This window comes from Acomys minous, assembly GCF_964271855.1.
Source record: "Acomys minous genome assembly, chromosome: 11".
Lineage (NCBI taxonomy): Eukaryota > Metazoa > Chordata > Mammalia > Rodentia > Muridae > Acomys > Acomys minous.
In genome coordinates, this window is record NC_140492.1 from 69,842,653 (window position 1) to 69,857,407 (window position 14,755).

Here is a 14,755-nt window from a genome sequence, read left to right on the forward strand (position 1 = left end):
AGCTGGTACTATTTATAATTTTTTATATTGTTTGTTTGTTTAAAACTAAATATAACAAACTAGGTAAATAAGTGTTACCACATTGTATCTTATTTACTCTGCTAAATTTTATCATTTCTACTGAACACAACTGCTATAATCTAAGAAACACAGAAATAAATTCATTTTTTAAAAACCTAGAGCTGGGACCATAGTCCCAGCACTTGGGAGGCAGAAACAGCAACATGACAAATGAAAGCTCTACAGAGCGCACCCCAGGACAGCCTGCAGCTGCCCAGGAAGAACCTGCCTCAAAACACCCAAACTAGCCATGTGAATAGATGGGAGTGCACAGGCAGACTGCTTGTTCAATTTCACGTTAAAACAAATGTGCATTTGTAAATTTACGCTATACCTTTCCGTAAATTTTGCTAATTTTCAGAATTGATGTGGAAGGCAATAAACAAAAGCCCCACCCTCCCATGCTTACATTTTTGTCACTGAGGCTGTTAATGGAATGCCCTTTCTTAGTTAAAACAGCAGAAATGCAAAATAAACTAAGTTTCACTTTAGAGAAATAACAGTACTGTTGAACATTAATAGACAGCTTCACGCAGCTCACAATTCAGCCTTTTCTGCCATGCGGATGAGCCGGCTCTCTTCAAATTGAACTATGCCTCCAGCCTGCAGCAACTCTAAAAGGACCTGGAGATTTAAAACAGATGATAAAGACACTTGGAGGTTTGTTTTATTTACTAGTTCTCTAAGAGCCCGCTCAGCCGTGCAGCCCATGGCCTCTTATGTCGCGTCACCTGGTGACAACTGGGACAGCCTTTACTGCCGCATAGTGACTCTGCTTCTCCACACGGAAGGGACACCACAGCATTTTCAGACGCAGCCCCACACAGCACACTCACCTCGAAATATCTGCATATACCTGCCTCAGAAGTTTTGCTTGTTTGTTTGTATTTTGTATGTGTGAGTACGTGTACATGCACCACATGTGCACGCCTGGAGAGGCAGATGCCAGAAGAGGGTGTTGGATCCCTGAAACCTGAGTTACAAGTGGCTGTGAGCCAGCACATGGGTGCTAGGACCCCTCCACACGGGAGCCCGCGTCCTATGGGTGCTAGGACCCCTCCACATGGGAGCCCGCGTCCTGTGCAAGAGAAGGCTGCTCCCCTAGTCACTGCACCATCTCCCCAGCCCGGCCAGTTATCGTCTGACACACTTATGTCTTATGGTTTGTAAAATCTATTCCATAGACAGTGTTTAGCTTTACACACTAATTATTTTAATTAAACATTGTGTGTGTGTGTGTGTGTATCAGCAACTCTCATAACACACAAAAGATAGTAACAATTCAAACATCTGTCAAGGGATGAATGAACGAATGGGGGTAACACACACACACACACACACACACACACACACACTAACAGAAATTATTTGGTTTCAAAATAGAAGAAAGGTTGGCTATGTGGTGCAATGTGGATGAACCTTAAAGATACTGTGCTAATGAAATCACAACCAAACAGATGGGCAATGAACACTGTATGACTGAACTCACACGAGGAACCAGAACGGGAGAGAAAGAAATGGCTGCAGCCGGGAGGGGCGGGGTGTGGGGCGGGAAGGACTAGGAGCTATTGCTTAGAGTGACTCTAGCTCCATTTGGGAAGGTGGATTATCCTCAGACTGCAGACGGTGGAATGACTTCCATGCCATTGGACTTTAGACTTAAAATGGCGCATTCCAGGGCTGGGAGGCAGCTCAGCTGGCAGGGGACTTGCCTAGCAGTCGAGAAATTGTGAGTTTGATCCCCAGCAGTGCACGAATCACATGCATGCCTACAGTCTTCAAAGTCAGAAAGATAAGGAATTTAAGGTCATGTTCAGCACACAGTGAGTTCAAGGCCAGTCTGAACCACATAAGATTTGTCTCAAGGGGACATTTTAATCCAGGTATCGTGATGCACACATATCATACCAGGACTCACGACACTGAGGCAGGAGATCATAAATTGTACGCTAACCTGGGCAACAAAGACCTCATCTCAAAAACAAATACAAAAGCAGAAGCAATACAAGCCAACCCTATTGGAGTGCATGTCACTTTCACCATCGTAGCCAGAGATAAAGTGAGCAGGCCAGCTGTGCAGCTAGCACCTCAGGCCTGCAAGCGAGTTCAGGACTCAAAAGACATGAGCCTTGTCAGGGTGCCCAGGAACCTTCAGTGAGAACTTTTGTCTTTTATTTTAATGTTGAACAAAAGCAATCCAAATTACATTCGTGGCCCAAATTTAATCCATCTGGAGCACTGGAATGTACTGTCACATACAATAAACCGGAATGAAACCCATTCACTGGGTCAGTTCGGAGCAAAGTAACAGAGTGTGTTGAAGCCAGTCTCACCGACTCACTGCCTGCTGATATCAGCAGGGACTTTTGCAAGCAAGTTACTCAACGGTATTAAACACTAAACTAACTTTTAACTATGCATGTTACAAACAAAGGGAATGAAACTCAGAGCTCATCGTTTCCCAATGTTTTGTCATGTTTGGCTACTATGGCTGCCAGGGCATAGCCCGCGGCGGCGACATCTGAGTGGCAGCTCCATGTTTAGTGACAACACATGGGAAGATTAAGCAAGCCATCGTGGGATCCCTATGGATCATCAGAATGCTATTAAAGAATCTCACTTTTTGAAGGACTGTAAAAACAAGCAGCCAAACAAAAGGTGGCAGACCCACTTGTGGCCTACACAACCTGAAACGTTTACTTTTGGTTCCTTGACAGAGACAGTTTGTCAGGTCCTGGTAAAGGAAGTGGAGAAAATGTTAATAGGCCAGTTAAGCTTAAAACTGTGAACGACTGGGGCAGCAAGGAGGTAAAGGGGCTCACCCCCACGCCTGGCAACTGAGTCCCTGGTCCATGGTGGAAGGAGAGACTTGAGTCCTCTGACATATGCCCTGTGGTTCATGCTCAAACACACACATGAAGCCAACACATGTAACATTTTTAAAGTGTGTCTGTCTGTAGGCATTATACTGTGAAGAGGAAGAAAAAGAGCAGTGGTGTTTTTGTTTGTTTTTGTTTTTAACTCTTATCTGTGAGGAATAACAAGAGAGGGTTATGCGCAGGGGTGTGTGCTGTGGGGAGGTGTGGACGTGCGATGTACAATACTGTACATTATGAGAATGTCAAGGTGAAACCTGTTATCCTGTATGCTGAGAGAAAAAAAAAACTATCTGTTATCTGATTGGGAGAAGCAGTCACTTCACTGATGAGAGAATAAAGTTCTGTTTTACTTTCGCCTCGCTTATTTGCGTAAGTTTATATAAATTGCAACATTCATATTGGAACTGTACTTGGGAAGCTAACAGCTGACTATGAACACATCACTGCATAAGCAAATGCTATGTAATATGGGACAATCCGTATACAGAGTGCTGGGTTGGCAGGGGAAGGAAGTCGCCAATTTGAATTGTGACCTCAAACAACTTATTTCCATCAGTTTTCACTACTTCAGAAGCTGAGGAGGGGAGCCATCCAAATGGCCACCTTTGTAAATAACATGGCTAAGGTGCTGAGGTTATTTGTGTGCAGACCTGGTCACAGCTACGTACTAAGAGGTTATATGCACACACCCTCCCGCCACGATCCACCCTCACTGCTGCAGACAAATGGTGTAAATAAACATGAAGTTCCCTCCCTGTTATTTGTCCTCAGTGTAGCTTAATGGAAACCAATATGCTGCCTTGTTCTCTGAGCCTCCTGCAGCGGTCGCTGGGCCACAGCAGAGCTACGAAAGGGCTCATTCCTGCCAGTCTACACTCTTGACCCCAGGCTCCGAGTCTGGGCTGTGTGCTGACCAGGAAAGGCAGCTCGACAGCAACAACTCTAAATCCTGGGGCTTAGTTACTTACAAAGTCTGGTATCAATTTTAGGTGGGTCGACAGTACCCATAATTTCAATGTATAGTTTTTTTTTATTTTATTTATTTTATTTTATGTGCATTAGTGTAAAGGCATCATATCCTTTGGAACTGGACTTACAGGCAGTCACGAGCTGCCATTTGGGTTCTGGGACTTGAACCCGGGTCCTTTGGAAGAGCAGACAGTGCTCATAGCCACTGAGCCATCTCTCCAGCCCGCAGTGTACAGGTTTCTAAAGCACCCCTCATGAAAGTGGTAGGAGGAAAAACAAGTGGTGGCCAGTTACTGTCCCAGTGTTAACTAGGGGTGGCTGGTAGAGCAGTGGGATTCCAGTCTCCAGAACGGAGCGCTCCGTGCAGCAGCACCTTAGGATACCCCCCAAATCAAGTGTGCCCGCACCCAGGATCCTGTAGTCTCCGTGGGTCTGGGACAGAACAGTGAGCTGGAGGGGCATGCTAGCCACTGACTTGCTACATAAGGAGGGAGGAAGACCACGCCACCCAGACTGCAGTTTAGTGGCCAACGCTGTCCACACTTTCCTATAGTTAGTTAGCTTGTCCAGATCTTCTCCCTTACACGTAGTGAAGCTGGGACAGAAGAGCTTTCTGGCTCACAGACTGTGTGAAGCGCTGGTTGGCAGGATCTGCTCCATCTAGGCAGCATGCCTGTGGGCACAGCCGGAGGCGGGAACCTTGGTTAGGCTAGCCTCTGGCCAGGCCTGTGAAGGGTCATCCTCACTGTGCTTACTGAGTGGAAAGAGTCACCCTGAAGGGAGGCTGCGCCATTCTCTGCACTTTGGTCCTGGACAGCATGAAAAACGTAAGGCCAGTCCAGCACCAGCATCCGTCCCTCTCTGCCTCTCAGCCGTGATGGGTTACATGTGAACTAAAATAAACGCCTTCTCTCTGGAAGTGCTTTTGTTAGGGTTTCCTACCACAGCAACAGCAAACGTAGGTACAACAGACGTTTCCCACATCTTTCACAAGTTCATACCTGCTGTCTTTCAGAGTGGCGGGAGTCATCATCAGGGCTACAGAGGAACTCAAGGACCTGGCCAAAGGGAACAGCGGCAGTTATCCTTCCGTGTCAGCAGCTCACGCCCATTCACTTGTTTCCAACGCCAGCGTGTGTGTTGTTGTCCCAGCTGATGGCCTACCGTATGCATCAGGCTTCAAGGACGTCAACAATTTAGCATGTGCCCTATACATATTTCTTTACTACTGAGAAACTGGGCTGGGAGTGCTTCACTCTGAGTCCCTTAATGCCATGGTCAGCAGGCATGGGCTTTAGTCAGGATGCTTAGATCTGAATCTTATCCTACACATAATAGTATTTTTGCTAGAAATAAGAGCCCCAAGTCTGGCTTTAGACTTTAGGCTTTATCTGAACAGACGAGGATAAATGGACCGACTTCAGAACCTCTGGAAAACTTAATAGATGGACACGGGGCTTTCCTGGCTCTTGGGAGTCCTCAGTACAGCGCATGATCACCACTGGCTTCTCTAGACAGAAGGTGGTCTTCACACTACCTTGGACATGTAGGGGACGCTCTGGCTGTGACTGAGGAATGCCTGGAGAGTCAAAACCATTTATAAGGAAACTCACACCTCCAAAAGTAGCCTTTTCTCAGACGACCAATATGGTCTTCCCATCAGTGAAAGAGATTCTTGAGTTAGCAAGTTCAGAAGGCAAGAAATTCTAAAAGTCTAGAGTAACCAAATAACTATTAGATAGAATATTGATAAGCCATACTCCTCTAATGCTAGGCACTGAGGACAATCGGACCACCCAGAGCACAGCATTAAAACACACGCTCCTCCTTCAGGACCCAGACTTGCGCACAGTTCCCAGCAGGCTGTCTCGCCTGTGAACGGAGAACAGAAGGAACCAGCTCCAGTGCCGCTGTGAAAGACACTCACTTGATCGAAGAGGGTTCTGTTCACAAACAAGGTGTTGTCAGGCTTTGCGAGCTGCCGGGCGAGGAACGTAAAGAGACACCCCACTTGTGATGGGGTAAAATCTGAATTCTCCACCATAACCTGGTGAGCAAAACAAGCCATTTAGCAACACTCAATCTGGTTTAATGTAAAAGTGTGCAAGTGTGTGTGCACATGCACACATGAATACACGCACATACACACCTATCAATAAGAAAGTTGTTTTAGGGTTAAAAGTAAAATAACGCAACAATAAAGAAATCCCAGGAAGGAAGTCGGTGCAGCTGCCTTCACGAGGTGACTGCTTTGTGCTCAGTTGGTGGTGTGTGAATGGACTTTTACAACCATGTACAGCAGGTTTCCAATCACAGCCATGCACCTGGTTTAACTTTGTTCTCGTGTCCTAAGTCTCCATTGTATATGTGGAGTACATACGGTGCTATGACAGGGGCCCTTGAGGGAGTTGTGCTGGTAAGCATAGATTGTCAACTTAACAGAGCCTAGAATCTCCTGGGAGACAGACCTCTGGGCCTGCCCGCCCGTGAAGGATTATCTTGACCTCGTTACATGAGGCGGGAGACCTGCCCACTGTGGGTGCCACCACTCCCTGGCTGGGATCAGCAGCATTTGGAATTACGAACTAAGAAGGAAGATGAGTCAGATAAACATCCTCAAAGATGAAGTAAGATCCCATCATTATAAAGGCACAAAAACATGGAAGCCCAATGTTTAAAAAGAAAGCAAAAACCCACAATACAACAGCCCATTAGATTCACTGTTACAGAAGGAATCTGTAAGAAAATAAGAAACAGCGTCTAAGCAAGCTCTGAAATTTACAGTAGAACCTTTGCCAAGGATTATTAACTGAGAGAAAACAGTGGTGTGTGTGTGTGTGTGTGTGTGTGTGTGTGTGTGTGCACGTGCATGCATGTGTGTGTGTGTGTGTGTGCACGTGCATGCATGTGTGTGTGTTGGAAAACAGAACTCTGGTGGTGGTGGGGGGGGGACCCTAAGTTCTACCGGGTGCAGAAGCAGAGGGAGAAGGGTAAGTCAGATAGGAGCCTCTGGATTGGGGAACATATGACACAAACTGTGGGACAGCTAGAGTGTGGAGCCGGAGAGTGGCTCGTGATCAGGACTGTGATGGGGGCAATGAGCCCGTGTACAAGTGGGGGATGCAGGAAGAATGTCAGGAGGCCACTCTGTGAGGGCTGAGTGGGCCCAAGGGAGGAAGGGGGTCTTGGACTGCAGCAGCAGCAGCAGCAGCAGTGATAAGAACAGGAGCGCGGTGCAGAAAGCAGCCAGCACAAGCGTTCCTACACATGGAAGATGTAACAGAGCCTCATTCTGAGCATGACCAGTAGGTGGATAATCTTGCCTTCAACAGAGAAAGAATGCAACATTGGCACTGTTGAGGGCTGTCGTGGTGGATTAGCTGGGGTGAATTTGAGGGCTGTCGTGGTGGATTAACTGGGGTGGATTTACCACAGGAGAGGGTATAAAGCCCAGCACAGACACTATAAGACTTCCAAGTTCTACCCTTTATCTTCCATTCAGAGACAACATATGAGACCTTGCCTGATGTGCATGTCTCCTGGGGCCTGGTCTGTCCTTCTTACTTTGGGAGCACCCTGCCCCCCCTTAGCCCTCCTGCTGAGCAGGTGTCCTATCACTGCCAGGCTAGACCGTCAGGAAGTTTAACCCCGAGTCACACTCCAGCATGCGCTCCCTGAGCATCTACGCCACCAGCCAGCTCTGACACACAGCACATGTCCCAGCCCACGATCTTCAGAGAGCTTTCCAGGGCTCAGTCACTTCCCTGCTTGGTGCCCAGGTCCTTTACTAGGATTCCGAAATCTAAGCCATGAGCCCGTCCAAACTGTCTGACCTTACACACACCTTGTACAAAAGCAGCTCCAATTCACAACTGACTCTTTTGCCAACTCAGCAACGTCTAACTGGTTCCATCCTCCAATGTCTCCATTCTTTTCCTCCAAAATATTCCAAAGGCCACGCTTACAGACCTTCCTGGCATCACTTAGTGTTGGGTTTACCCCTCTGTCTGTAACCATACAGCACATGACAAGCCCGCACTACTGTCCCCTGCCACTCACTTGTTCTCCTACACTCAACGCCTCCCTCCAAAGCACACTTCAACAGATGAGTACATCCTGTCACCAGAGAGCAGTCACCTCTATGTTCTCTCTTCATTGATTCAAGGTAAGTGTTATCGTGGCAACACGAAAGAGCAGCAACCCCAGCAGCCATAGGGGGTTCTGGAGCTCCAGTCTCTGCATATGGATCATCCTTCCAAACCAGGAGAGATTTAAATTCAGAGTCCAACCTAACTAATGTATAAATGTCTCTTAAACATCTACTAGATTCCAGGCATTGCAGAGCACGTGCTCTGGGCATGCTATGGCAGCCTCTGTGAATATAGTAAAGGCAGGACAACAACATCAGTAAAACTAATATACTAAATACCACTACCAATCTGCAGTCTCTGCTCTAACTAACCTAGATGCCATATGGGAGGACACAGAAGATGGTCAGAAATCTAACAGAGTAAGGGAGGGAAGAGGCATGGCGGGCTGATGCAAAGATGATGATGATGATGATGATGACGACGACGACACAGGTGAAGGATGGCATGCACACGGAGGCAGACAGGATGATGGGAAAAGCAATCAGTTTACATAAGTATAGAGGATCTTAGATGCCACGTTAAATCACCTTGATAGATACAGCAGAGATTGCCATATGTGAGGCCATGGTTTGGATACACCTTGTGCAAACTTGGCCACATTTGGTGGGGTCTAGTGGGCAGGAACTGGGTGACTGAAGACGTCACTGGGACGAGATTAACGCTGAGCTATCATATAAAGAGTGTGGCTGATCCCTATGTCTTTGACTTCTTGACTCCCTCTCACATTCCCTGGTACCACGATGCCATCCACCGCGTTGTGACAAAGCCAAGGGGACCTTTATTGGAAACCAAACAGGAGGCTTATGTAGTTTTAAGATTTCTGCTTCCAACACTGTGGGCTGGTTAAGCCTCTTTCTTCATAAAGTCCCAGGTCTGTCTCAGGGTAAACTGCAGTAATGTACACTCAAGCGTCTGTTCTTCCTCCTACCTTTTACCTGAGCACATAGTGACCCAGAGTGCTTCAGTGTCTCGTAGTACTCCTCAAAGCTCTGGGAAATGTGACATAAGCAGATTTGTGGTGCACAACTTCAAAGACGTTTCCTTCAAGCCCTATTTCCTTCTGTGTCTTTGTGACGTGGGCTTCTTAGCTGCAGAGGAACAGCTGGCTCTGGGCAGCTACGCTGAGCCAGACAGAAGCCGGGTGCCAAGGGTAACCCTAATGAACCAAGCTCAGTCTCTGAGGGTGCTCAGGCCGCTCCATGGAGAGGCTGCCTCCCTCCAGCCTAAGGAAGAATGCTACACTTCTATCACAGCTAAACTACGGTCATTTTGAGTTATCTCACAGATATAATTCCAACTGACCTACCAGAGAGATAACAGAAAAGTAGATAGACAAAGGCAGGGTTACAAATCGGTAGACTATCTGGGAATCCAGGCGAAAATTCTTTATCTGTACTACCTGGACTTAACTGGCTTTATTTAAGAATTCAAAAATTCTATTCTCATAGTCATCGCCACTTACCATACAAGGCTAATAAATAGATGAATTGGTATGATATGATATATAGAGAGAGATATACTGTGTGCATGCTCTGCATATTACAAAGAATATTAATTCCTAATGAATATTAATTCATTAACACAGATGTAATGTGTTTATGCTACATACAACTGAAAGACAATTTAATTCTGGCCTCAAGACCGAAATAACCTAAGCGGGAGGCACCTCCGTTTTCCAGGCAGATGAAGACTGACAACTGCCAGCTTTCAACGGAGCCTCTGAAGAGCTGCACATTCACCAGGGGCGGGGCGTGTCTCTCTGCAGGCGCTCATAGCAACAGCACGGGTCCGAAAATAGGTCTTACGTGTCACCCATCATCTTAATGCCATAGCGGAACATGGTCCTACCACAGTAGCCAACTAAGGCTGAAGAGACAACTCTTGGCATTAATCACTTCATAAAGCTGTCGCTATTCTTACACATCGTACTAATAAAGCAGGCACCGCAGTGAGCATTTCTCACGATCACAACTTGTAGCCAGCATCCAGCCTAACACATTTTCAATTAATCATTCCATTCAGCTTTTGAGGACCAAACACCATAATATAATACTAGTGCTGCACCAAATAGCTCAACTGAACAGATTATTTCAAACCCTGCTATAAAAAAAATCAATTAGCTTGTTGTAGTACCAATCAATAGAAAGACTTTCAGTCTTTGATTACTTACTTTCAATAAAATATCCACAATACGCTGTTGGTATTCCACAGCTTGCTTGTCATTTTTAAAATCTTCAAAGGTCTAAAGGAGAGAAAGATAAAATTTTAAATGACTGTTATTTGCTAATTCTAGAAAGAAACAAGTTACTAAATCCTGTCACTAGCAGGAAGCAACTGAATTTATTTCCTTTTACAAAATAATGCTTAGATGATCATTAAAAACATTTGTTAAATAAAATAATATCTATATTAAAAATTTTAGGGACTATTATCCAGTAATATTTTTCATCTCAGATACATTTTGTGGAAAAATATGCACTAAGAATGTTGCCCCCACCACAAATAGATATCTAGGTAATCTATATGGATATGTGTGGATATATACATCACACACACCCCATATATATACATATACATATGGGGGAGTGCAGATGCCAGAGGTACTGGATACTCCTGGAGCTGGAATTACAGGCAGTGTGAGCCACCTGACGTAGTTGTGGGGGGTGAACTTGGTACTTGCATATACATGTACCACACGCCTGCCTTGTGCCAGTGGCGTCTGCACACCACTCTGAAGCAAGCAGCTTTCTCCAGACCACTTTTGCAGGTCTGTAGAAACCGCCTATCTGTGAATCTAATCCTGGACTCTACTTCGTCTAATTCTTCCACATGGAGCCACAAGCCCTTCCCCCGACTCCTACAGCAGGCCTGCAGAATTTCCAAGCACACACTCTTCCCTTCCCCTTTCTTCAATTAACTCTCTATTTAAAACAAACAAGCAAGCCAACAAACGCTGGCCTCATTAAAAGCCTAAAACAACCACAGACAGGTGATTCCCAGATACCTAGAACTCTGTCTGCCTTCCCAAAGTCTCTGATATCTAAGGTTCTACTTCCCAACTCTTAAGGTTCTCAGCTCCATGTGTTTACGTGTGTAACTTAAATGCAACTCACTTAAAGATAAATCAACACAGATGTTTTCAAATACTCGCCATGTGACTTCATCATCTTAAGATAACCACATGGTATGAAACAGCATTTATAAAACTTCTTTGTCCTAATGGACTTTCTGTCTATTATCCTATCTCCTCCTTTTACACTAAGAAACCAGCAAGTCTCATTTCAAATTGGTATGGATTTTTGTGGAAATTCAAAGTTATATTTTTACAATATGTTATAATTATGATTCAATCCCGGTTTGAAATTTCAAGGTTATAAAGGTCTCTTCAGATAAACAAGCTAATTTAAAATATATGTCTAATTACTTAAGTCTTTACTAGTTCTTGAATCAATCAGTAATTAAAAAGGTCCCATTTTGGATCTGTCATTTAAGGGATATTGAGGCCAAGTTTGGTTGCAGAGGCGCGTAAGCTTAGGAGCCCTTAAAGCAGGTGGTGGGCGTAGGGATCTGAAATTCTTCAGATGGTGTCCCAGAAGGGAACCTAGAAGGACCGGCAAATGGACTTCCCATGGGGAGAGGAGTCCGTGCCCCATCACGGCATCCTAAGAGCAAGGGTTGACTTGAGGAAACTGATGCAGTCTGTTTCAGTGACTCATCAGCCAATGGTCAGAGACCAAGGGCACGATTGCCTGGGTAGACACGGTTTCACCTTGTACGGGGATTTTCAGCAACAGGGGACCTTTTTAATTACTGCCAGCGATCAGGTAAATGGAGGGGGCTTCCCTACATTAAAGCCTTGTTTCTTCTTCACTCCAAACCTCCCCTCTCTGCTTGCTCTCCCAAAAGTTTCAAATATACACCTAAAAGAATTTTCAGGGGTGGAGAGATGGCTCAGAGGTCAAGAGCACTGCCTGCTCTTCCAGAGGTCCTGAGTTCAATTCCCAGCACCTGCATGGTGGCTCACAACCATCTATTATGTGATCTGCTGCCCTCTTCTGGCCTGCAGGCACACATGCAGGCAGAACAGTGTGTGTGTAATAAATAAATAAATCTTAAAAAAAAGAATTTTCTCCCTAACCTACTTAACTTTGTCTCTGGCCCATATATATGTTCCAGTGTCCTGTCCAGGTGTTTTCCACATTCAGCTATCCACAGGTGCTCCAGTCAGCTGGACCTGCACTCTCTGTCCCAGCCACAGATGTTCTCACAGATCCCTAGACCGCAGCAAAACAGCTGGCTCTCCCAGGACTTCTCCAGCCCCCCACCCCCATTCTCTTAGGATCCTCAATGATGTCTCTGGCCTCAAGTCAGCAGGAAGCAGCCATTTTTTAACACAGCATCCTCCTTCCCACCTCACCACCTCTCCCTGGTTCCTCTCCTCATTTTTAAAAATTAAACAAAAAGGGAGAAATGTGATGTTGGTGCGCAGGCAATTCAGCTGGCCTGCCCTCAGAGGCCATTAGGGTCCTGAATGTCCTATGTCACCACCTGTGTCCCATGTCATCACCTGAGCCAGGTGCTGTGCAGGATATAACTTGCCTGCCACCCCTGCACCGACCCGTGTGTGTGTGTGTGTGTGTGTGTGTGTGTGTGTGTGTGTGTGTGTGTGTGACTTCCTCAGCTTCTTTCCCTCTCTTTGTCCCCCTGGGGTACCCCTTCCCCATTTTTTTCTCTCCCCTCTTCCCTGGACTGCATCCTGAGCCCATGATGTTTGTAAGGGATCTGCTCAGCCGTGTACTTTCAAGACTCTCAGTTCCACTCAAGTCAGAGCACTTGCTAGACTTTAAATGGGCTATGGATTTTCTCCTTCTCTTTCCTCTAACTGACAGGCCCTTCCCTTCCTATTTCTGCCTAGCACGTGGCAGGTGCTTTAAAAACAACCATTGGAAACAAACAAGTCAAAAGCAGCCACTGAATTATCTAGTTATTTACACAGAAAAGTAAAAGGTGTTAAACTTTTTCACTACTGTGCTGTGCAGTCAGCTAGCTGAAGTGAGCTGCCAAGGTCACAGGAGTGATTATTAATCTGGGAAGTTCAATCAGGAGATACTTTTATACTTGGACAAGTTAATTACAACCCTGCCTGGAGAAAAGAGGATGGACACAAAAGTACTTCAGTTCCAGCTTCTGACTTATTAAAACATAAGGTACACACACACATACACACACACACTATGTACACACACACACCATGCACACACACGCACACACCATGCACACACACACCATGCACACACACGGCATACCATGTACATACACACACACCATGCACACACACACACCATACACACACACACACAATGCACACCCATATGCACACACACACACACACACACACACACGCACACCATGCACACACACACACCATGCACACACATATGCACACCATGTACACATACACACCATGCACACACACATGCACAACATGCACACATACACACATGCACACACACGCATACCATGTACACGCATACCATGCACACACACACATGCACACACACCATGCACACACCTTTCTCCCTCACCCCAGACTGTTCATAATAGATGTCACTGAAGACTCAAAGGGTACCATTTGCTACAGAATTGCATTCAACTAATACCCCAAAGCATGGAGATTTAACAAGTGTTCTACAGACACTGACAAGGGAAAGAATTTCCTTAGCTACTTTCCTCCTGGCGGCATGCAGTCACTGCTTTGAAATACACGTTGAAAGTTTGTTTCTAAAAATCTAGTGAAATGGTGACATAAGAGTGCGAACGCTATGATACAATGTTATGATATGGTGGTAGGAAACAGCTGCCAGATTGGCACATCATCGCTAGAGTAGCACTCGGCAAAAAAATGTACATCTGAAACTCAAGTTCAAAGTTATCTGGAAATCTGGACATAAACAATTAAAAATTATTGTGAGGTCTGGATGATATGATAGCAAGATCAAAAAACATCCTACACGAAAGGGCCTTTTGGCAAACATGCCCCCTTTGTGGGCTACATGGGGTCTCTGTTACATGTACTTTCACTTCTTTTTTACAGTCCTAATAATACAGACATTCTTAGCTTAAGCAGGTTTGGGTCAAATGCGGCTGGACTTGGTCCTCAGACAACTGTTTATAGGACCCTGCCCTATCTCCTCTCAGAAGTCCCCAAGTAAAATAATGTAAGAAAAATAAGCAAAAAGAATTGCTCACAATTCATGTTTAAAGGCAAAACTAGAATGGAAATGGCTCTGAGATCCTGCAAGGTCCGCTGACACAGATGGCTAGCGTCTCCAGGTCTGGCCACGCCTGTCAATTCTCTTCCCCTTTTTCCAAACGCAATTAGTCACTGTTTCTGAAGTCAGATGATCATATTTAACCAACACAGTCTATGATGCAATGAGCCTCTCATGGCACTCAGCTTCTTAAAGGAATTTATTCAGTTGTACACTATAACTTATAAAAGTAGTGTGTGCACACAGAGACAGGCACATCTTACAGAGCTGGCATTTGAATGTTCATCTGGTTTCATTTCCTCCAAATAGTATGTCTGTAAATGTGTTTTACATACTTGTGAACTGGATGACCTTACTAAACACCATGACATAAGCAGTCTCCTTCTTACAAAACTAAACAAAACAAGAAAGTACAATACTACAC

The 14,755-nt window shown here is 45.4% G+C and overlaps 1 protein-coding gene across 2 annotated transcripts in view; it reads right to left on the minus strand.

The window, feature by feature from the left end:
• Window positions 1–14,755, minus strand: part of VPS8 (VPS8 subunit of CORVET complex) — a 215,049-nt gene that overhangs the window by 103,124 nt on the left and 97,170 nt on the right. For both annotated transcript variants that reach the window (XM_084801736.1, XM_084801735.1), the window contains 4 exons: window positions 10,230–10,301; window positions 5,836–5,955; window positions 4,910–4,966; window positions 602–684 (listed from right to left, as the gene is read on the minus strand). In XM_084801736.1, the coding sequence (XP_084657862.1) occupies window positions 602–684; window positions 4,910–4,966; window positions 5,836–5,955; window positions 10,230–10,301 (332 nt within the window). The remainder of the gene's footprint in view (window positions 1–601; window positions 685–4,909; window positions 4,967–5,835; window positions 5,956–10,229; window positions 10,302–14,755) is intronic.